Genomic DNA, 23,646 nt, shown 5'->3' with positions numbered 1-23,646 from the left:
AAGGTTCAAGTTTCTCTTGTACTGCTTTTTGACTTCATTGCAGTGAAATTAGGTGCCAGCACAAGTTCTCATCAGGTGGGATTGCATAGACTTCACCGCACTGCCACATGTCATTAACACAGAACTCACTGCACTCCAAAGTACGTGTGTAAGAAGTGTGGGACCATAGCGGTCTTGCAAATCTGCTTGAAAGGGGACAGAATTTCACCATGATTCCCAACTTTCATCTCCAAAGGGGACAGCTCCTCTTGGGATTTTCACTCTGAGACTGAAAAAGAAATGTTAAAGATTGTAATCGGCAATTAAAGAACACATCACTCCATTCCAAAATTAATGATGCTGTGATGAGCTTGCCTCTTGGATTCCTATAGGCATGACAACTGAGATTAAGCCGCTTCCATTCCAGAACAATTTTCACTGCATCCCCTTCTCGTATACAATGCATCCACATTACAGCATCTTCTTTCTCCACCGCCTGTCCCTTCACAGAAACTCCTCACTCATTTCCTCCTCCTCTCTTTACATCCCCTATCCTGCATTACCCCATCTCACTTTCCCCACTGGTCAGTGTCTCTCATTCTTCTCGCCCTCACTCGCCCAACCACAACCTGTACTTTGCAGGATGTCCTGCCAGTCCTTTCCCTTCCCACACACAGGGTGGGACAGGCACATGTGCACTGCTTCTCTGCTCTCCCAGCTGCACCTGTGCTTAGTTCACGCAGGCCCATGCTCTGTCAGAGAGCAGCACATCTACGCAGACATTCTGGTCCCTCCCAAGCCCTGAGCACCTCCCAGTTCCTGGTTGGGACATCAGGAAGCCCGAACACCTGAGGAGGGGCAGCTGAAGTGACCTGTCCCCAGGCACAGGATACACTGTGGGCACCTGAGCCTGCTCTCCAGATCACAGAGGAGGTTTCCTACCAAAGCAGAAGCTCAGCAGCTCTGAGTTCTCTCGAGTCTCCCCGGGCTCACCAGCAGGATTTGTCTGCTTTATTCTTTGAGCTTCATGTTGAGAGGCACATAAGGTCACTTGGAGTGATGCTTTTAATCTTCATCTAGTGGCAGTAGTAATGCACTTATCTATACCAAATTTCATTCTGCAGTGCATCTTGTTATTCCCCTGGATCTCTTTCTACCTGCATCTTTTGCATGTCATACCACTGTGTAAGTAGTAAAATCTCAAAAGGCATAGATCAGAGAACATGTTCATCATGTAAGTACAATCAGTGGTACGTTGGAATCTACCGGTGCTTATTGACTTGAATGAATTATCTCCAAACAGTAAGAAATAAATGCCACAGCAGCCAATCTTCAGGAAAAGTTGCATGACAGATCTCAGGAGTCACAATTTCTCAGTACAGGGCATGATGCTACCTAACATCTGGAGATTCCTTTATGACAGGAATGAATCTATAAACTAGGACTTCCTAATCCCACTGAGCGGCTGCCCTAGTACAGAAACAAATCTCCCCAAGACATATCTGAAATTGTTGGGACTGTACTGGGAAACCTAGTGAAAAAGTGGAAGCTAATGAGACTGCCAAAGGTATTTGATGAGCATATACAAATTATAAATTGCACAGAATTTCACTGCTGTACTATAGTGAAAAAAGAAATAGGACCTCACAATTTATTCTCTACTCTGCTGGAATTTGCTGGCTGCCACAGAGTGACCTGTAGTAAGATTTAACCTAGAGAAGATACAAAGACCTCCCTAGTCAAATGTAAGAAATCAGCAGTGTTCCTCTTCAATTGCTTCTTTCAAGTTCTAAAACAGAATGGATGAATACTACATAAAGATCTGGGGCCTATGATCACTCTTTCCTAGGTTTATTTTTGGCAGGAGGTTCTGACACCTAAACAAGGGCCGTGAGGTTTTTTTCCACTAATGACCACATTGAAACTCATGGAGTAAGTAATGAAGATGGTATCACACTTCTAGACTGTGAAATTTCCTTCCACGCTGGAATGTTATAAATTTGAATTTTCAGCTCACAATGGAAATCTAAAAGTAAAACTCATTGTGAAATTCTGCCTGGCTGTAGGCTGGAAATCTATGTCTATGTAGGTATTTTCACTTTGACTGTGATGGGTTTCTGAGTATTCTCTCTTTCCATCTGTTAACACAGAGCCTGATGGAGGAGAAGTCATATCTTAAGGGCTGGCAGAGAGTCAGGCAGCTGCCTGATCTCTTTCTCAAGATGGTTCTATTTTCAGCATGCCTGAGTCTCTTCTCCTCCACGGGAAATGTCAATACCGCAGCACCTTGCCCATGCCACATGCTGAGCAGGACATTCTGTTTATGGGGGCTCCTCTCACTCTGTCTCTTCTCTCTTTGATTGTGCTGTGCTTTGCTTTTCGCTGCAGTGGAGTCCAGCCTTGCAGAGACAGTAACAGGACTGGGAGAAAGTTAGTGGTGGGCAGGATCAATTTAATTTTTCTTTTTGCATTAAGGCATTGTTGCTCCTTTCAGCAGATCCTTTACCAAGAGCTAGCATTCGTGATAGTGTGATATACCGTAAGTATTTCAGAAAGACAGCAAAGTAAATTCTGTGTAGCCCAGAAGCTTTTCACAAACACTCATTTGAGTGGCTAGGAAATTAAACACTGCAGTTTTCTTTGCAGGAGTTTCCTGTCCTATGGAACATGGACTTGAAGGACAGGCAGCCTGCAAGCTTTCATTAATATCATTACCAGTCTCTAGAAAGAACCGTTAGAGGATATGGCTACAAATTACAATCATACACAGACATTCTCACTGGCAAAGAAGCAATGAACTCTTTTCAGCTTAGTCTCTTTTACATGTATAGTCTTTTCATCTCTTTTCCTTTTGTAATATCTTCAAATCTGTTCCAAGTGGCAAAGGTCTTTCCTTTCTAAACCTGTACTGGGAATTCATGTCTATCTTGTGATCGACATCATATGCTTTGTCACAGCTGCCATTGCTATCAATCATTTTTTTCTTGCTTAAAATGTATGCATTTTAATAGCATCTGTGGAAAAGCAGAGAATTTTTTGTTGATGAGAACTAGAAAAAGAAAATTGTATGATATTACCATTTTCAAATGAAATGTTAGGTGTTAAATATGTCTTATTTTTCTTAACACTGAGCAAAAGGTATTAATTACTGTTCGCTCCAGTGGGACTTACTTAATTTACACTGTCATTCATTTTACTAACATTGAATTGTTTAACGCCAATGTCGTAGTTCAGCCCCGATCGGGACCAGACTACGCAGTCTCTCTCTCACTCCCCCCACCCTCCAAGAGAATAGGGAGGGATAATATAAGAAGTAGTTTACAGTTCAAACCTGTTGAACACCTATATCCTTAATGGGCCTGATAAATTAGCAATCACCTTAATTGCACAACCTAACTAACAGAAAAATAAACAAGCGCACTAGGTGTAGTCTGTGAGGACAGCTCAAAGGTGGGTACACTTTTGAAGAACTTTTGAAATTAGAATTTTAAGGAAAAAGACAAACCTCTATGTCTATAACCATATGATCAATTTTGCTAACTTTTAGGAATCTCCCTAAATGTGATTTAATACCAGTTTCTTGCCATGATATTTTAAACCCTCAGTTATAAAGCAGAGCTTGACAAAACAAACAGTAAAAAGTGCTCAGTTGAAAGTTGAGGTCCAATTTAATAACAGCTTGTTCCTTTTTAAGTGGTAATCTGCACCTATATGCACACTGCACACTGCTAGGAATTGGTTCCAGAGACTTCTGCCTATGTGGGACCCCTGAAAGGTTTTGAACGCTTCATTTTAACAGCTTTCTAGATCTTCTGGTGAGGGTGGTCCATTTACTGGATGGACACATCTAAACCAGTCTAGCTCTTGTGGAAATCTTCAAGTTCTCCCATGTCAGCAAAGTTCATTTGTCTCCTAATGAGATTATTATAGGCCTTGCTTGCCTGTGAGGGTGCACTCAATGCACATTCAACTTCTAGTGCTCATCATATGTTTAAAACACAAACCAAATTGATTTAATTTTTTTGCAGTGCCTAGTTACCAGACAATTTAGATGCACAAAGTGTGAAGTTCCTACATGATACAAAATAGCAACTGTGATCCATGAGTGTTCTGCTCACAACCAACTACAATCCCTCAAAATACACTCTTACATACTGGTCATTGTTCCAGCACTGCTCAGGTCCTTCCTGCAGGAGATAAGAGACACTCTCCTTGCTTGTAGAGGGACTGAGATGGATCTTTCTACATGCCTCCTTTCTGCCTCAGTAATACTTTCTAGATATTTTAGAGCAAGAACTCATATATTAAAAAAAACTCCAAACTCGTTGCAGTTGAGTTTTCCTCCTCTGGCATGCATGTATACATTTTCAGTTATATTCCTTTTGCTGATTATCTGTTATCTAGGCAAAGCATGAACAGTCTTGATATCTTTATTTTATTTAAGTAAAAAATGCATAGTGAAGTCCTCATAGCTATACTTTATAGAGAACAAGATTAAACTCACTCATGAAGAAGAAACACTACTTCTTTTCAGGAAACTTAGGAACCAAACTGTATGTCTGCAAATTCCTAAACGTCTGTTTGGGAACTCTGATATATTACCTTGCTTTAAGGCTAGTCTTTCTGAAGGTCTTCTGTAAGCTAAGGCAGGATGTCAAAGTAGCAACATTAATTAGTCTAAACTATAGTCCTGTCAGTAACAGAGTCTAAGTCTCCAGTAGGCTACTGAAGGTTATGGATCTGCTTATGCAGAGCTCTAGGAGAGTGAACCATGCAGTTTCAGCACTGTCTATCTGGATTTTAAAACATGTCTTTTCATTCTCTGTGGGCTACTCTGCTTAACCAAGTAGACCACATTACTGGCATGGTTGTTCCTTTTAGTTGTACAGAGATCTTAGTGCTAGTTATGTTATACTGTCTTTGGTAGTTCACGGTCCTGGTGACCAGCTGATCTACAAATTCCCTTTGCTGACCCACTGCGTTGTTCAGAGGGGAGGAGTTATGGAGATGGGCAAGTAAGGAACAATTCCTTTTCTTCCATTGTGTGGGCTGTCTCACACTGGAAATGTTACCATTGTCTGAGTCTAAGAGTATTTTCTAATGCTGACTTGTGTGGGCAGAGCAGATGCTACACCGAGGCCCTCCATCTTAAAAGCACTGCTGAGTGACTGTCAACACCTGGAGACACCTCAACTCACTGGCAGTTTCCTTTTCAAACCAGACCTTCCCTTGGCAGTCTGCTTGCTCAGAGCTGCCTGGATATGTGCCTCCTGCCTGTTACACAGCTAGCTCCACAACCTAGACAATACAACAGCAAAAACTCAGACGACTTCTACTGAGGCTTTGTCATTGACCATGGGAAGTCAAAGATTTTCACTTCCCAACCTGAGGGGAGAAAACCTCCAGCTCTCACGTTCTGGGAGAGGCCTCAGCCATCCCTTGCTCTTCGTGCCTTGTCTTCCTAGCCCTGGGCTGTGTGCTGCCAAGGTCCCCCTCTCCCCTTCTTGACCAGGGCTGATAGCTGCTGGGCTGCTGGACAGCACGTGTCACCCCAGCACTGCGGGGATTCAGCTGCAAGAGCCCCTCAGAGCAACACCTGCTGACCCCACACTGGGGAGCACAGCTGTGCTCTGGGTCCCGCTGGATGGAGGTGCCCCCACCAGCACCCCTTAGTGCCTGCTCCCCAGAGAGGCAGGACTTCAGATGCAGCCCTGTGCTCACCATGTCCCACTGACCGGCTCTGGGCTCCTCCTGGGCAGGGGCAGGGTGTTTCCATCAGCCTCCTCGTGCCCTGTGCCTGGAGCTCAGCGGTGAGCTCTGGATTTGGGCTCCAACAAGGCGGGCACTGCAGTGCTGCAGCCCTCCTTGGAAAGGGCTTTACAAGCACAGGACATTGCCTGATGCTGGATATTACATCAGATCCATGCACGTGTTATCCGCTGAGCTCTTTTAATAACCTAAATGCCAATGACCAGGGGAAGAATGTGTTTAGGTCTGACACAATTTAAAGCAGCTCATGAAAGAGTTGTTACATATTTCCTCTGGCTGAACTCTGTAAACCAGGAATATATTCTTTCTGCTGAATTGAAAACACTTCCTTTTTTTACAGACATGAGGATGTTGTCACTTTTAGCTGTTAAAATCAGAACACATCTTTTGAGGCTTTGTTCTCATATGTTACATAGTAGATGCCACAACAATTTGCAACTCCTTATTCATTATTAGGGACATGCAGACTGCCTTTAGATAACTCACCTTTCTGTGAAATTTAGTATCTTTTAAACATAACATCTTTTAAATATAATATAGCCTTATATTTATCTTTATAATATCTTTATATCCTTCGGCATCTGTATTTATCTAAAGACTTTGGAAATTACCTCTAAGCACTCTATACATGAGATGTATTTCAAGAGTTGATATATTACTCCTGGAGGAATCTGAGCTGCAATAGGTTTCAGGTTTTCTGTTTTTAAGAAAAACACCTTGGTTTTAGTCACAATGATTTGTAGGTTTCAGTATGCTGTTATTTTTCAAGTACTTCTTTATAAACCTCACAGCATCATGTGAAGAAGATGAAAGCTGCTACCTGCATTGTATAGTTTGAATTGTTGCAGCACTGCTTACCAAACAATCTATCCTGGATGGATCAGAAAGTCACCCAGAAATATGTCAGCACAATCCGTAAGTCCTGCATCCAAGTTCTCTAAGTGCCTTAACTGATCAAGATTCCCTCCTTAATTCTCTTGTCAAATTATTTATAGTAGATATAGCCACACAGTTGGTAAGATATAAAAAATTTCTAATTATATCTAGTCAAATCAAATGACAATTATGTCTTTAGGTAGGTCTGCCAAACAATGCTTTGCCAAAGAAGGTTGGCCAAAAATGCTTTGACCGAAGAAAGAGGAAGAATCCAGAGCATCTGCATAGCAGACTCTATAAAATCTCCTTGGGACTATTTTGCCTGCCCTCGCTGAAAGTTTCAAGGTAAGTGTATGGGTTGTGCAGGATTGAAGAGACTGAGCAATTTCTCTTTATCTTGTATGTCTCACTGCATTCTGATTGCTTATTCTGTTAACCAGTAGGGAGGGCTTGATTCTAATAGTTGAAATTTTCAGTTGGCTTTTCATAGCATCTTTTGTTTTCCAACTTAAAATTTATCTCTGTAATACTATGGAACATAAGGAGAAAGCTACCAACTTGTTAATATACTAGCGACTGATTTATAACCTCTGATGTCATGACAGGCAACACGCTAAGTTATTAACTGTTAGTCCAGTTACCTTTGAGGCAATTTAACTACATTCATTCTCCATTTTTCATATTCATACTCATTGCAGAAAAGATTGGACTGATCCTGATAAGATGTATACAGTGTGAAAGTATGTAAATTCACTTTCCACAGGTCATGGGCAGTGAGACTCATGGCTGATAAATAAGGGCAACAGATTTGCTTTAGGTTTAGTTCTTCAGTATACCAATAGAAAAATGGCAAAACATCTACTACTATGACAATATTGCAAAATTATAGTCAATATTAAAAATTATATTCACATTAGAAGACTAAAATTTAGAATGCTGTCTCATTCTCAAGTGCAATCTAAGTACTTAGGTGTTCAAATCAAAACCACCTTTCAAAAGGTGTGTTGAAAATTATGCACAGGTTTAAATACTGGAAAGATAGAAACAATACGGGATTTCATCACTGGCACGGAAAACTATTTTCTAACTGATGGAAAGTGTCTTCTCTCTCCCTCAGAGTCTTCTGCTGACTTGTCTTCAGTAAAGTGCAGACATGACTTCTCCAGACTCTGAGATGGCCGTCTTTGGGGAGGCGGCTCCTTACCTCCGAAAGTCAGAAAAGGAGAGAATAGAGGCCCAGAACAAGCCTTTCGATGCCAAGTCATCAGTCTTTGTGGCCCATCCTAAGGAATCTTTTGTGAAAGGTACAATCCAGAGCAGAGAAGGAGGGAAGGTCACTGTCCAGACTGAAGCTGGAGAGGTAAGGAAAATGCAAGACTTGAGAACATAATTTAATTCCCACTTTGGGCTCTTAACTGACATATATCAGCCTTTCTCCCTTGGCAGACCCTGACCGTGAAGGAAGATCAAATCTTTGCCATGAACCCTCCCAAGTACGATAAAATTGAGGACATGGCCATGATGACCCACCTCCACGAACCCGCTGTGCTGTACAACCTCAAAGAGCGTTATGCAGCCTGGATGATCTACGTAAGTACCAGCAGCACTCTTCCCTTGGGTAGCTGGGAGGAACTGCTCTGCTGGGCTAAGTGGAAGCCAACGTGCTGTCTCCCTTCCTCGCAGACCTACTCGGGTCTCTTCTGCGTCACCGTCAACCCCTACAAGTGGCTGCCGGTGTACAACCCGGAGGTGGTGTTGGCCTACCGAGGCAAGAAGCGCCAGGAGGCCCCTCCACACATCTTCTCCATCTCTGACAACGCCTATCAGTTCATGCTGACTGGTGAGTTGCTTGATATCCCTTCAAATGATATTGTATTATGCACTTAAGGAAAAATCCTTTTATCTGCAGATAATCTTTCAACATATAGAGTCATGTTTACATCATATATATTAGCTGAGTGACCTAGAATGAGATAAATAGTACAGAAAGAACACTGGGAATACTGTAGAGGGAAGTCTAGAAATTAAGTTTTGTAATTGCAGAGTAAAAAGTCTGATGGAAAACAGAATTAGCAATGCTACAGAAGCGTTGGTGCTGTATCTTAATGAAAAGCATGGAATCAAACATTACTAACATAATATCCATATCAGAAAGTAAGAAAGAATCACTATAACTTGAAGTTTCAAATCCAAATAAGTGCACTATCAATCAGAGCTGTTTTGCTACCTTAGAACCCCAAAGGTTAAGGGATTGTCAGATGAAGGAGACAGAGCCTAAAAGGCAAGAGATGCAATGGAAAATGGAAGATTGGCAGAATAATTAGCTAAGAAATGGCTATTACCTGTCAAGAATCAAGATCTCAGACTTGCAATGAATAATGCTACAGAAATTTCAGCTTAGTGCTCATTAGAACAGAAGAAAACAATATGAACTTCAGGAATTACTTTCGGGGTGAGAAAAAAAAAACAAAACAAAACAGAGAAACAGAGCAATAGTTCCATGATACCATATTCCATTAAAAAGCAGACCGTTGACATTTTCAATAATGCAGTCAGTTCTGGTTATCTCACATTAAAAAAGGAGATAGTGGACCTGGAAAAGTTCATGAGGGACAAAACAATATTCATAGACTTGAAATAAATTTAGTATGAATAACAAGTTGGTGTGGTAGTTTAGTTTTTGTTTCATCTCAAAAAAAAACCCAACTGTGGCCACCAGCTCCGGTTCTCCTCCCAGCTCAGGTGAATATTAACTCTATCCTAGCCAGAACTAGGACAGTAGGTAAGGACAGTTTGATGATGGAGATGAGAAAATTGAGATGATACATAACAGAAATTTGTAAAATCAAGAGTTGTATGGAAATCAAGCGTTGTACAGAAAGTAAAATCAGAACTCCTTCTTTCATTCTGTTTAACATTTGAACAGCTAGGAAGCATTACAACAACAATCAGTTGAAACAACTTTGTAAAAGGCAAAGGGAATCACAAATTGCATGCAACATACTTGTGTTCTGGATGTTCTTTATGAAAGAAAATCGTGTGTCTTAAATGTCTATTTCAATGACTAAAGGAAGGAGATTAATTCATGCAAAGTCTACCTAAACCATTACATATAATTATATGTATGCCTGGCTCGAAAAATCCTTGAACTCAGGAGGGCCTATAATCTGAACTTGGAAAGCTCTTGAGTCCCCGAAAAGTGTCAATTCATTTTCATTACATGTTTTATTCACTTTAATCATATTTACATTACAAAACAATATCTGCTATTGGTTCTTTCTTATATACAGAAATATTGATCTTGGTATAAAGAGAATTATCTTAAAAAGAATCTAGTGTATTTTATTCTGCATCTATATCCAAATAAGATTTATTTTTTTTTTTTTATTGGGGAAACTTCAAAAAATCCTGAGAGGGATTAAGTTATATATTTCCAGGGCATTTTAATTGGAAATCTACTGGGCTATCTAGTGTTCCTGAACTCTTAATGAAACTTCAGTTCACAGTTAGTTTCTTTCATAAATTTTGATTTCTCTGCAGTTGAGGAGCACTAAGAAAACTCTTTCTGCCTTTTTCACAGATCGCGAGAACCAGTCGATCCTGATCACGTATGTACATCCCTGCTCGGGTCTCTGTGGGGCTGCCAGGTGCCAAGGGACCTCCTGCCTGACCACACGCTCTCTGCTTCTCTCTTTGGTTTGACAGCGGAGAATCCGGGGCAGGGAAGACTGTGAACACAAAGCGTGTCATCCAGTACTTTGCAACAATTGCAGCCAGTGGGGATAAGAAGAAGGAAGAGCAGTCAGGCAAAATGCAGGTCAATTAATAGATGCTGGCTTGAATCAGTGCTTTCCTCTGTTCCTGATGTGATTTTTGGAGAGGATGACCAGCAATAATTATCGTCCTGCAGGGAACGCTTGAGGATCAAATCATCAGCGCCAACCCACTGCTGGAGGCCTTTGGAAATGCCAAGACCGTGAGGAACGACAACTCCTCACGCTTTGTAAGTTGTTGCTTTAGACAAAGTCTCTCCCTCTCATTACGCAACAAGTGATGGCCAGGGCAGTATTTCACATAAAGGGGATGTCGGAAGAACCCATCCAGGCTGAAATATTGCTTCTGCTCCTTAACAGGGCAAATTCATCAGAATCCACTTTGGAGCCACAGGCAAACTGGCTTCTGCTGACATTGAAACTTGTAAGAGACTCCCCTGGCCTGATCCCGTTCCTTTCCAGATTCCCACCTCCACGTGCATTCCTGCACCTAACTCTTTCTACCTTCCTTGCCAGATCTGCTGGAGAAGTCCAGAGTCACTTTCCAGCTCAAGGCAGAAAGAAGCTACCACATATTTTATCAGATCACCTCCAACAAGAAGCCGGAGCTAATAGGTAGGAAAGATCATTATGTCTTTTTGAGGATGATCACTGAGCAACAGTTCCATCTATTACTTGGTTGGCAAAACTAAGCCCGTGCCTTTTCCTGTTTCAGACATGCTCCTCATTACCACCAACCCTTATGATTACCACTTTGTCAGTCAAGGTGAGGTCACTGTTCCAAGTATTGATGACCAGGAGGAGCTGATGGCTACAGATGTAAGTACAATCAAAGAAGTATTATTATTGAGATTGTTAAGGTTGTTAGGCAATGCTTTAACTTCATTTTTTTTTTTTTGACTGCAGAGTGCCATTGACATCCTGGGCTTCACTCCTGATGAAAAGACTGCCATCTACAAGCTGACAGGGGCTGTCATGCACTACGGGAACCTGAAGTTCAAGCAGAAGCAAAGAGAGGAGCAGGCAGAGCCTGATGGCACAGAAGGTCCTTAGTAATTGACTTCTGAATAGAGAGATTAGTTTTAGGAAGATATTTAGAGAGGAAAAAATCTATAGATTAACCAAGTGAAAACTTAGTCATGTTTCTTTTAGTGTCCATGAAGCTTATGGATCTGATTCTCTTATCCCTCACTTATCTTATTGAATGGTACTGCTTCAGTTAGGTTTTGAACAGCCTATTATAATGCATTTTTCTATTTAGCATGCAGAGGGTTTTGACAAGCTCTTTTGAAGAGGCAGCTTCCCTAATTTCATACATAGGCTCTAGAATCAGCTCTGCAACATACATACTTCTGCTGTTGGCAGTGCAGACTGTGGTCTATTTCAATATTTGAGCTTTCTTAGATCTTGACTAAGATGCCATGTGTTTTTGAAGTGAAAGTTATTAAAAGCATTGTTTAAGTTTATAAATACAGTTAAAATATTCAAGGAAAGGTTTCTTACTGATAAGTATTTAAAAAAACCCAAACAAACAATATTGGTTTTAATAGCTTTCCTGTGTTCACTATGCTTTCTGTGATACTACATTAAAAGATTTGCAATCCAGAATTTTGAACATTGGTGTCTTTTCTGAGACACACATCCATCGATCAAATTCCAGTCCTTGTCCATTGATAATTTTTTTTCTCTGTCTCTTGTCTCTCTCGTCTTCCAGTTGCTGACAAGGCTGCCTACCTGATGGGTCTGAACTCAGCTGACCTGCTCAAAGCCCTGTGTTATCCCCGAGTCAAAGTTGGGAATGAATTTGTGACCAAAGGTCAAACTGTGGAGCAGGTAACATAATTGGTTACTAGGAATGCATGTGCATACTTGAGAATTTATCTTCAGACAGCTAAGATTCCTTAAAATTTATCTGTCCAGTAACTTTAGTGCATTTCCCCTTTGCTTTAGGTGCACAATGCTGTAGGTGCTCTTGCAAAAGCTGTCTATGAAAGGATGTTCTTGTGGATGGTTATTCGCATCAACCAACAGCTGGATACCAAGCAGCCCAGACAGTACTTCATTGGTGTCCTGGACATTGCTGGCTTCGAGATCTTTGATGTAAGGAACAGGGATTTCACAACAGCTTCATGAATGGAACAATGGGGGTTTAGAAAATTCTAAGACTTCTTTCACGAAGAGTCAGATTTTTTTGTAAAAAATACAATGAACAGGAGTTTTCATTAAGAGATTGGCCTTTTCAATCATTAGATCTTAATAGGAAAGAAACTTGTACCACAGCATGCAAGAACGTTAAGCTTAGTTAAAAAAAAAAACACAGATGAAGAAATTTGTGACAAAGTTATATAGGCCAAAGATGTGGAAAATATGTAGAGATTAGAAATGTTAATTCTGTTGGTGGAAGAGATTAGGAAATGCTGACATTGTTGGCGAAAGAACCCCAAAAGGTTCCATACAAGCACATGGAAATATCTAAAGCCACTCTCTTAAGAGCAGAAAAATATTTGGATAGGCAGTTTTCCTCATCACGGTTCTGGGAGAGTCAGAGTCTAGTAATAAATTTGTTCTGATAGGAGAAAGTGTGCTGAAGTTATTTACTAGATTTGCTTTAGAATTAAGCAAATTATCCCTTATCCCTTTAAATAAGGTATAATTACCATAATTAAAGTATCCATATCATATATACTGATAACAAATGAAAAAAAACCTCTACAATACAATGAAATAGAAGTCTCTTCTCTCTTCAGAATGTAAGTACAGCACCACTGAAGGATTTCTGGGAGAACAGATGGGGAAGGGGCCTTGTATTTGTCTGGAGGCACAAGGATGATAAGAACTACACGGGGAAAATCCTTGTGGTGATGGATGAACCTTGAAAACGTTGAATCTTTTTTTTTACATTTGGCAGTTCAATAGCTTTGAGCAGCTGTGCATCAACTTCACCAATGAGAAACTGCAACAGTTCTTCAACCACCACATGTTCGTGCTGGAGCAGGAGGAGTACAAGAAGGAGGGAATTGAATGGACATTCATTGACTTTGGGATGGACCTGGCTGCCTGCATTGAGCTGATTGAGAAGGTATCCTTCCTATTAAGCTGCATTAATGTTGGAATTCTCTAGTTATTGAGGAATACATAAAGAATTTGTTTCTTTCTGGATTAAAATGATAAATTTCAGTTATTAAAATGCTTTGTATTTCTGTAACTTGTAATGTTGCCAGTAATGGTTAAAGGTAGTTCCACAAGTAAAGGTGAAACACCAAGGGTGAAAAATGATAAACTTCAGTTAATTTTCTGACATATTATCTAGAAAAGAACAGAAGCAACCTTATCTTCTGATTTGTTTCACAGCTTTCTGTCCTAATATGAGCATCTTTTCAACCAAGGAATCTGTGTCTCCCTCTTATCTGTTGTAATATTTTCCAGCCCATGGGCATCTTCTCCATCCTGGAAGAGGAGTGCATGTTCCCCAAGGCAACTGACACCTCTTTCAAGAACAAGCTCTATGACCAGCATCTGGGCAAGTCTGCAAACTTCCAGAAGCCCAAGCCTACCAAAGGCAAGACAGAGGCCCACTTCTCTCTGATACACTACGCTGGCACAGTGGACTACAACATCACTGGCTGGCTGGAAAAGAACAAGGACCCTCTGAATGAAACTGTCATTGGGCTGTACCAGAAAGCATCTGTGAAGACACTGGCCTTACTCTTTGCCAACTATGGTGGAGCAGATGCAGGTCAGCTCTGTGAAAACTATGTTTTCAATGTGGGAAAATATTGACAGCAAATCAAACAGGAAAACCTAAATGTTTAAACATTGCTTTCTGTTCTGTAGTTCAATATCAACATTTTAATACTGTTTTTGCCTTCTATCATCTACAGAGGGTGGTGGCAAAAAAGGTGGCAAGAAGAAGGGTTCCTCTTTCCAGACTGTCTCAGCTCTTTTCCGAGTACGTACCAGTTCCCTCACTTGGTCTCTTTCTACTTGAAGAAAGTGCATTTAAAATGTGAAAGGAAATGTTATAACTCTTGAAATCCTATAGCAAGAGGGTGAAGGAGATTAAGTACTACAGGTAAATTTTCTTTCAATTTAAATGATGGACTAGTTTCTTCTCTTTTTAACATGGAATGATATTCTCTCATTACTATATCAAAATGAAAATTCTTTCAAATTGTTGAGGATGTTGTCATTCAGATCCTTTTTTGTACACCTCAATTTTTTAAGCTAAATATTACACTGAAATAGGTAAGTTCCTTTTAGCTATTGCACAAAGTTCAGAATGTTTTACCAAAACTGAGACTTTGGACTTCTGAATATTTCAGGACTGCTGTCATGCATGATTCACAAGTAATGGAGCAGTTCTTTAAAACAGAGTGGGTGGCTTTAAGATTATCAGAGGTAAAAGCATACATAGTATATTCATTCAGGAAAGTAAATACAGGGAATTGTTTACGAATTTCCAAGCCATGAGTGTCAGGGTATCAAATGAGTTAGATCCCAGTTTTAGTAAATAACAAATTATTACGACATAGTAACCAAATTATATTTCCTTTTAATAGTAATGTTCAACAGTGAAAGATGGATGAAGGCATAAGCATTAATATGGAAATTTTGCTCTCTTGTTTAAATATGACAAATTATTAACTCCTTTCCATGGATGAAATACATGGAGCTGCAAGGATGGAGATCTTTCTTTTGTTGATCCGAACTTTACCTTGTAATCTCACAGGAGAATTTAAACAAGCTGATGACAAATCTACGCAGCACTCACCCCCATTTTGTACGATGCATCATCCCAAATGAAACAAAAACACCCGGTAAGGGGATCCCATAGAAGGAGAAGTTAAGCCACAGAAGCTCCTCTCCTGAGTATCAAACAACGGGGAAGTCACTAATGGTGGTGTTTGTTAGGTGCCATGGAGCATGAGCTGGTGCTGCATCAGCTGCGGTGTAACGGGGTGCTGGAAGGGATCAGAATTTGCAGGAAAGGATTCCCCAGCAGAGTCCTGTATGCTGACTTCAAACAAAGGTAAGAGTGCTTCTCCTTTCTGCCCATTCTTTTCCTGTTCCATAGCTTCTGAAATTACTTAAGCATCTTATTTACTACAAAGTTTAGTGTATATGGTCTGTAACCAAATCACATTACAGTAGTCTACTACTGGAATAAAATGATGTCACATAAAAGTTTCCTTCACGTAGCCACAAATTTGACCAACAATACATGTTTCCACCCAGGGTCCTAAAAATATCTCTGAACTGTCATTAAGGAAGTCTGTCCCTATCAAAGAGGGGGTCTGCTGTTGCTGAAAATGACCAGTTGAGAGCTGTTACTGAGAGCAGATTGAGTATTCTAATACAAATATTTTAACGACGAACTGAGTAATAGTTTAAAAATATTTCAATATCAGCTCATGACGGTATGACATGGCTTAAGATCAGGATTCCATTGGACTCTGAGTTAACAGTACGAAATCTTTACTTACACTGTCTTGAAAGAATGGATTGTGTCTAATACATGACATTACTCGGTCACACAGTCAGCTGTTACTGAGAAGGCTGGGGCATTCACTCACAGTGGTGGTTTTTGTAATATGGGTTTACTCATGTTCCGCTTTCTCCTGCAGATACAGAGTACTTAATGTCAGTGCTATCCCAGAAGGTCAGTTCATGGATAGCAAGAAGGCTTCTGAGAAGCTTCTTGGGTCCATCGATGTGGACCACACCCAGTACAGATTCGGTCACACCAAGGTAGGAACAAGTGCTGCATTCAAATGCCTTGTGCCTCTGTTACGAGCTACCTGAGACTGATGTTCAACAATGTTCCTTTTGTGAAGGTGTTCTTCAAAGCTGGGCTGATAGGTCTGCTGGAGGAGATGAGAGATGAGAAACTAGCGGCGATTATGACCATGACACAGGCCAGGTGCAGGGGCTTCCTGATGAGAGTGGAATATCAGAAAATGGTGGAGAGGAGGTAGACATTTCTCAGCCACGTATCATGGTCTCATGGTACTTGGCTAATTGAGTCTAAATTAACCACTCACAGAGTATGCAATAGCCATATGAATTTTATCCAGGGACTCCATCTTCTGTATCCAGTACAATGTTCGTGCATTCATGAATGTGAAGCACTGGCCCTGGATGAAGCTGTTCTTCAAGATCAAGCCCTTGCTGAAGAGTGCAGAATCTGAGAAGGAGATGGCCAACATGAAACAGGAGTTTGAGAAAACCAAGGAAGAGCTTGCAAAGTCTGAGGCAAAGAGGAAGGAGCTGGAGGAGAAAATGGTGACCTTACTGCAGGAGAAAAATGACCTGCAGCTGCAAGTGCAGGCAGTGAGTATCACTGTTCACTTGTCCCTGGAAAAGAATGATATACAGCCAGAATGCTTCTTACCTAAGCAGAGCCTTGTGGAGCGTTGACTATCGTGTGGTAGAAAACAGTCAAAATCTCACACTCGAAGGCACTCCAAGACTGAGGAAACAGGCACTGGCAGGGGCATAGTGAGTCTCGTGGCAGCCCCACATGAGACTCGGCATTCCTGCAGTCTCAGGAAAGAGCCAAGTAACACTAGCTAACATGTAATCCACAGCAGAGAGCTGTGAACTGGAAGGGAAGTATCTCCATCTCCTCAACTTTCAAAGCAGTGTATCTGTTGAACAGAGTAAAGGCAAAGCGGAGGAGGACACACTTTTCCTACGTACAGCTACACTAGGGGGCCTTGATTACATCCAGAAACACGGATACTTCCCATTCAAACTCAACTAGGAGAAGGCAGTTTCTTCATAGCAAACGAAACACCACTTTCTCCAATAAATTTTTCTCACAAAGCTTTTAATTCCCAAATATTATAAGGATTATTACGAGTCAATTAAAAAGAAGCAGCTACAAAATACTATTTCTGTTGGGAAAAAAAAAGACTCCAAGGCCTTGCTCCTGCTGAAACTAGTAATTGAAATGACTACTCCTCTGTCATTCTTGTGAGTGCATGAGATATGCCCATAGCTACCCTCTCTGTGTGACATTTTTAAGAGATATAAAAAAAATTTGGAATCAATGTTGACACCAGATGAACAGGTTTCCCAGCAGATACCAGGCAAGATCTTCCAGTTGCTGGAGTGGAAGGCCAGGTTCAGCCTCCATTTTAAGACATGCCTCCTCAGTGATAGAAAAGACAGAGCAGACAACCTTCAAAACACTACAACCCAGCAAAATCTGTGTCTCCCTGACAGGAAGCAGATAGCCTGGCTGATGCTGAGGAAAGATGTGACCAGCTCATCAAAACCAAAATCCAGCTGGAAGCCAAAATTAAGGAGGTGACTGAAAGGGCTGAGGACGAGGAGGAAATTAATGCCGAGCTGACAGCCAAGAAGAGGAAACTGGAGGATGAATGTTCAGAGCTGAAGAAAGACATTGATGACCTTGAGTTAACGTTGGCCAAAGTGGAGAAGGAAAAGCATGCCACTGAAAACAAGGTATGCACACAAGGAGTCTATAAAGGGTGAAGGGACAGGTGCCTCCCACAATGGCCTGGCATCTTCAGGATGAAGCTAGGTTTGGAAGATACCAGGACCATCACAGTGGGGCAACTAGGTAGCCTAATAAACACGCAAGCTCCTGGCTAAGCACGGCAAAGTGAAAAGGTGACTGCACTAGCAGTGATGCCTTTTGTCATGTTCTTACAATCGGCAGGTGAAAAACCTCACAGAGGAGATGTCAGCTCTGGATGAGACAATTGCGAAGCTGACAAAAGAGAAGAAAGCCCTCCAAGAGGCCCATCAGCAGACACTGGATGACCTGCAGGCAGAAGAGGACAAAGTCAATACTCTGACCAAAGCCAAAACCAAGCTGGAGCAGCAAGTGGACGATGTAAGCACACAGGCCTGCAGCAAGAACAGGGCAGGTACGGAGTTAGAGCTGGCTGGCAGAGCACTGATGGTCGTCTTGTGTTTAGCTGGAAGGGTCCCTGGAACAGGAGAAGAAACTGCGCATGGACCTTGAGAGAGCTAAGAGGAAACTCGAAGGAGACCTGAAGCTGGCCCATGACAGCATAATGGATTTGGAAAATGACAAGCAGCAGCTGGATGAGAAGCTGAAGAAGTAAGTGTGGCTGTGGGGCACCTGAGTGCTGGGCTGGTGCACTTGTCTTTTTCCTTTGGGCTCTAACGCAGTTTGCTTTGCCCAAAGGAAAGACTTTGAAATCAACCAGATCCAGAGCAAAATAGAGGATGAGCAAGCCCTGGGCATGCAATTACAGAAGAAGATCAAGGAGCTGCAGGCAAGTCTCTGTTTCTTCTCCTCTTTCACCCAGTCTCAGGTCAGGTAGCAGGAGGGCATTGGTGTGAAGGGTCCCTAATGTTCCCCAGGCTCGTATTGAGGAACTGGAGGAGGAAATTGAGGCAGAGCGAACATCTCGGGCAAAAGCAGAGAAGCATCGGGCTGACCTGTCACGGGAGCTGGAGGAGATCAGTGAGCGCCTGGAAGAAGCAGGAGGGGCTACAGCAGCTCAGATTGAGATGAACAAGAAGCGTGAGGCAGAATTTCAGAAGATGCGGCGTGACCTCGAAGAGGCCACGCTGCAGCACGAAGCCACGGCTGCTGCCCTGCGGAAGAAGCACGCGGACAGCACAGCTGAACTTGGGGAGCAGATTGACAACCTGCAACGAGTGAAGCAGAAGCTGGAGAAGGAGAAGAGTGAGCTGAAGATGGAGATTGACGACTTGGCCAGTAACATGGAGTCTGTCTCTAAAGCCAAGGTATGGCATTGCAGTAGAACATGCTCACAAGGGCCAAGGTGTGGCACGTAGGCTACATCTACCAGCCAGATTCTGGTAAAAAAAAATCTCAGCTGTGAGGACAAGGCAGAGTCCAGGTGTTCACCTCCTTTCCATCCTTGTGTTTGCTCTGCAGGCAAATCTGGAGAAGATGTGTCGCACTCTGGAAGACCAGCTGAGTGAGATTAAAACTAAGGAGGAGCAGAATCAGCGCATGATCAATGACCTCAATACTCAAAGAGCTCGTCTGCAGACAGAATCAGGTGAGACATCCTTGTTCCTGAGGTGCAATGGGAGGAGGCCTTGCACACGACGAGGATAGCATGGGCTGCAATATGGTAACTTGTATCTCAGAGCTACTGGTCACAGTGGTTTACAGGAAGAAATATAATTAATGGTCTAGTTCCTGTTTTTCACTTTACCCTTCCCAGGTGAATATTCCCGCCAGGTGGAGGAAAAGGATGCTCTGATTTCTCAGCTTTCTAGAGGCAAGCAAGGATTTACGCAACAAATTGAGGAACTCAAGAGACATCTAGAGGAAGAAACAAAGGTAGGATGTGTAGTATCAAATTATTTTTTCTGAGTGTGAAAGCATTCTTTCAACAAGTGACATCACTCTCACTTGAATCTGGAAAAGTATTTTATCTTTTAAAGCCAAAAGTGGTTCAACATTCTTTCCGTAAATACAAGTAGTACTGGAGGGAACAGCAGTAATGCACATACTCTAACTTGTAAGCTAGAGAGGGAAGGAAACAATGATTTTGATTCTGGACGAAGTCATCCACAAGGCTTTCATGACATTCTGATGATACCCTCTAAGACAGGAGTCAACCACCTATGTTGAAACATTTACAGAAACAGCAGACTACTGTCCCCAGAGCACCTGCCACTAGCACATCCTAATCCTCCAGAATACATTGATGAGGACTTCCTCAGCTCCAGCTTTGCATTTGACTAATTATAGGGAAACTCATTCTAATTTCACTGACAGTTTCACTGTTAAGAGGCTCCTCAAGAGAAGTATTCCAGCTATCAATCCCAATGTCCCCACAGGCCAAGAACGCCCTGGCCCACGCCTTGCAGTCTGCTCGCCACGACTGTGACTTGCTCCGGGAACAGTATGAGGAGGAGCAGGAAGCCAAGGGGGAGCTGCAGCGTGCCCTGTCCAAGGCCAACAGTGAAGTGGCCCAGTGGAGAACCAAATACGAGACGGATGCCATTCAGCGCACCGAGGAGCTGGAGGAGGCCAAGTACGTGGGGAATGTGGGAAGTTGAATGGCTGGAGAAGACTGAGACTTTCAAGGGAAACTGGGGTCCCTGCAAGTGGATTAGGACAGGGATGGGTCTTCGTGGTAGAGGGGAGAGAGGGAGGGAGAGGAAAAGTGTGCTGTGAAAGAATTGTAGGCTGTAAAAACAAATGTATCCTTTACGGCTTGAAAGTCAAAGACAGGCTGAATATCAGTAGGTGCTAGGACACAGAAGTGTCAGACGCTTTAGGCTGCATGCGGCCTTGGAAGAGAAAAAACACCGTGAAGAGTGCTGTGGTCAAAGTCACCAACATGACCAACTGCACTGTCGTGAACAGTAGAAAATTGGCTCCACTCTAAGCTGTAACCTGGAGTTGTGCTTACCATCTCCCAGGAAGAAGCTGGCACAGCGCCTGCAGGAGGCAGAGGAACACGTTGAAGCTGTGAATGCCAAATGTGCTTCCCTGGAAAAGACAAAGCAGAGGCTGCAGAATGAAGTGGAGGACTTGATGATTGATGTGGAGCGATCAAATGCTGCCTGCGCAGCTCTGGATAAGAAGCAGAAGAACTTTGACAAGGTCTTTTGGGCTCCAGCCTTGGGGTTTCTGGGCAGAGCATCCCCTTGTGATTGCCACATCCATACTGAGGTGCTGATTCTCTTCAGATCCTGGCAGAGTGGAAGCAGAAGTATGAGGAGACGCAGGCTGAGCTGGAAGCCTCCCAGAAGGAGGCTCGCTCTCTCAGCACGGAGCTGTTTAAGATGAAGAATGCCTATGAGGAGTCCTTGGATCACCTGGAAACGCTGAAGCGTGAGAACAAGAACTTGCAGCGTAAGTCTCTGCTCCTGGCAGGGCTTTCTCACACTGTCCATCACGACACACTGCTCCACATGTGTCTGTGCCTGCAGGTTGGCAAAGATGCTTGTAACCCTGGTGTGACAAGTCCCTTCCCATTTTATTCTGTACATGACCATGCCATTGCTCTTTGTTCCCACAGAGGAGATTTCTGACCTCACGGAGCAGATTGCCGAGGGAGGAAAGGCAATTCATGAGCTGGAGAAAGTCAAGAAACAGATTGAGCAGGAGAAATCTGAAATCCAAGCCTCCCTGGAGGAAGCTGAGGTACATACAGTGCTAATAAATGGTGTCCAGACGGAAAGTCTGGGAGTAGTTATCTGCAGAGATGGCAGGAAAGCAAGCTTAGGTTTCATGGAGTCCTGCATAAGAGATGACTTAGAATGCAAGCATCATTTTAAGTCACTGTTCCTGCCTACTTGTCCAGGCCTCCCTAGAACATGAAGAGGGGAAGATCCTGCGCCTCCAGCTTGAGCTCAACCAGGTGAAGTCTGAGATTGACAGGAAGATAGCAGAGAAAGATGAGGAGATTGACCAGATGAAGAGAAACCACCTCAGAATTGTGGAGTCCATGCAGAGCACGCTGGATGCTGAGATCAGGAGTAGGAACGAAGCCCTGCGTCTGAAGAAGAAGATGGAGGGAGACCTGAATGAAATGGAGATCCAGCTGAGCCATGCCAATCGTGTGGCTGCAGAGGCACAGAAGAACCTGAGAAACACACAGGCAGTGCTCAAGGTCTGTTCAACAAAGCTGTAGAAAGTAAGAAAATAACAGCCCTGACATTTTTGGAACCCAAGCGCATGTTACCACTTTACAATTTCTCTTGTGTCTCTCACCAGGATACCCAGATACACTTGGACGATGCCCTCAGATCCCAGGAGGACCTGAAGGAGCAGGTGGCCATGGTGGAGCGCAGAGCAAACCTGCTGCAGGCTGAAGTTGAGGAGCTCCGGGCAGCCCTGGAGCAGACGGAGCGGTCGAGGAAGGTGGCTGAGCAGGAGCTTCTGGATGCCACTGAACGTGTGCAGCTCCTCCATACCCAGGTCAGCCACTCTGCTGGAAATTAATCCCGTCAACAAGAGATAACAAAGAATGTGATCCCTATGCATCTTGTAAGCGATTATTATGTAAACACTTGGAAGTGCTGTGATATGGCCAGTCTAGCCAACCACCCGTGTTTTGCTGGTATTGCTTGGAAGAAGACGCTTTTTTGAACAATACTGGCACAGTCAGCTCTTGATGTGGAGGCATTAGTTCTAACAGTGCAAATCATGTCTTTCCTGTTGCACAGAACACCAGCTTGATCAATACCAAGAAGAAGCTGGAAACAGACATCATGCAAATTCAGGGTGAAATGGAAGATACAATCCAGGAAGCCCGCAATGCTGAAGAGAAGGCCAAGAAGGCCATCACAGATGTGAGTTGGGAGTTCCTTTCCCTGCTAGTGATGGATGTATTCTCCCCCAAACTGTCTCCTGACCTAAAAATGGCTTTGACCCTTTGCTGTCATCAGGCAGCCATGATGGCAGAAGAGCTGAAGAAGGAGCAGGACACCAGCGCCCACCTGGAGAGGATGAAGAAGAACCTGGACCAGACAGTGAAGGACCTGCAGCACCGTCTAGATGAGGCTGAGCAGTTGGCTCTGAAGGGAGGCAAGAAGCAAATCCAGAAGCTGGAGGCCAGAGTGCGTAGGGCATTTGTTTGTGCTTGATGAACATGCCACATAAGTAGCCAGCAGGGAAGCTGCAAAGCTGGTCTTCTCATTGCAGGTACGGGAACTGGAAGGGGAGGTTGATGCTGAGCAGAAGCGCAGCGCTGAAGCTGTGAAGGGTGTGCGCAAGTATGAGAGGAGGGTGAAGGAGCTGACCTACCAGGTAAGGCAGGAGGCCTCCTTGGGCTGACAGAGTTTTCTCACAGCCAGTCAGATTTTGCAGACACCTTTCCCAAGGGGAATTGTTAACCTCATGTGATGGGAAACCAGTAAGTCATTCTCTTTCCTCCTTGCCAACCGCTCCAGTCTGAGGAAGACCGGAAGAATATTCTCAGGCTGCAGGATCTGGTGGACAAGCTGCAAATGAAAGTGAAATCCTACAAGAGACAAGCTGAGGAGGCTGTAAGTATTGCTTGGAGAGCGGGCAAGAGCCCCTTTCCATCGGGGAAGCACACTTGTTGAGATGAGAATGAATGTTAGGAAAGGGACATGAGAGAAACTCCCAAGACACAACAGTCTTGGCCACACCATTTAGCAGGGAGCCATGAGGCCTTGCTGAGTTCTGGGCACCCTGCAGCAGTCGGGGATGAACTGAGGGAAGTTCTGCAGCCTCTTTTATACAGGAGGTCAGACTGACCTAAGCCAGGGGCCACATCCACTGGCTGAA

The 23,646-nt window shown here is 43.1% G+C and overlaps 1 protein-coding gene across 1 annotated transcript in view; it reads left to right on the top strand.

The window, feature by feature from the left end:
* Positions 1–23,646, top strand: part of LOC104476946 (uncharacterized) — a 125,988-nt gene that overhangs the window by 101,710 nt on the left and 632 nt on the right. Inside the window, exons 67-76 of the mRNA XM_086762646.1 lie at positions 20,220–20,416; positions 20,808–20,991; positions 21,078–21,243; positions 21,410–21,534; positions 21,695–22,003; positions 22,108–22,311; positions 22,560–22,685; positions 22,782–22,952; positions 23,038–23,142; positions 23,286–23,381. Coding sequence (XP_086618772.1) covers positions 20,220–20,416; positions 20,808–20,991; positions 21,078–21,243; positions 21,410–21,534; positions 21,695–22,003; positions 22,108–22,311; positions 22,560–22,685; positions 22,782–22,952; positions 23,038–23,142; positions 23,286–23,381 — 1,683 coding nt within the window. The remainder of the gene's footprint in view (positions 1–20,219; positions 20,417–20,807; positions 20,992–21,077; positions 21,244–21,409; positions 21,535–21,694; positions 22,004–22,107; positions 22,312–22,559; positions 22,686–22,781; positions 22,953–23,037; positions 23,143–23,285; positions 23,382–23,646) is intronic.

This window comes from Chlamydotis macqueenii, chromosome 18 (genome assembly GCF_036417535.1).
Source record: "Chlamydotis macqueenii isolate bChlMac1 chromosome 18, bChlMac1.mat, whole genome shotgun sequence".
Classification (NCBI taxonomy): Eukaryota; Metazoa; Chordata; class Aves; order Otidiformes; family Otididae; genus Chlamydotis; species Chlamydotis macqueenii.
The sequence above is the reverse complement of the archived record's forward strand: the minus strand, read 5'-3'. Positions and strand labels throughout refer to the sequence as shown.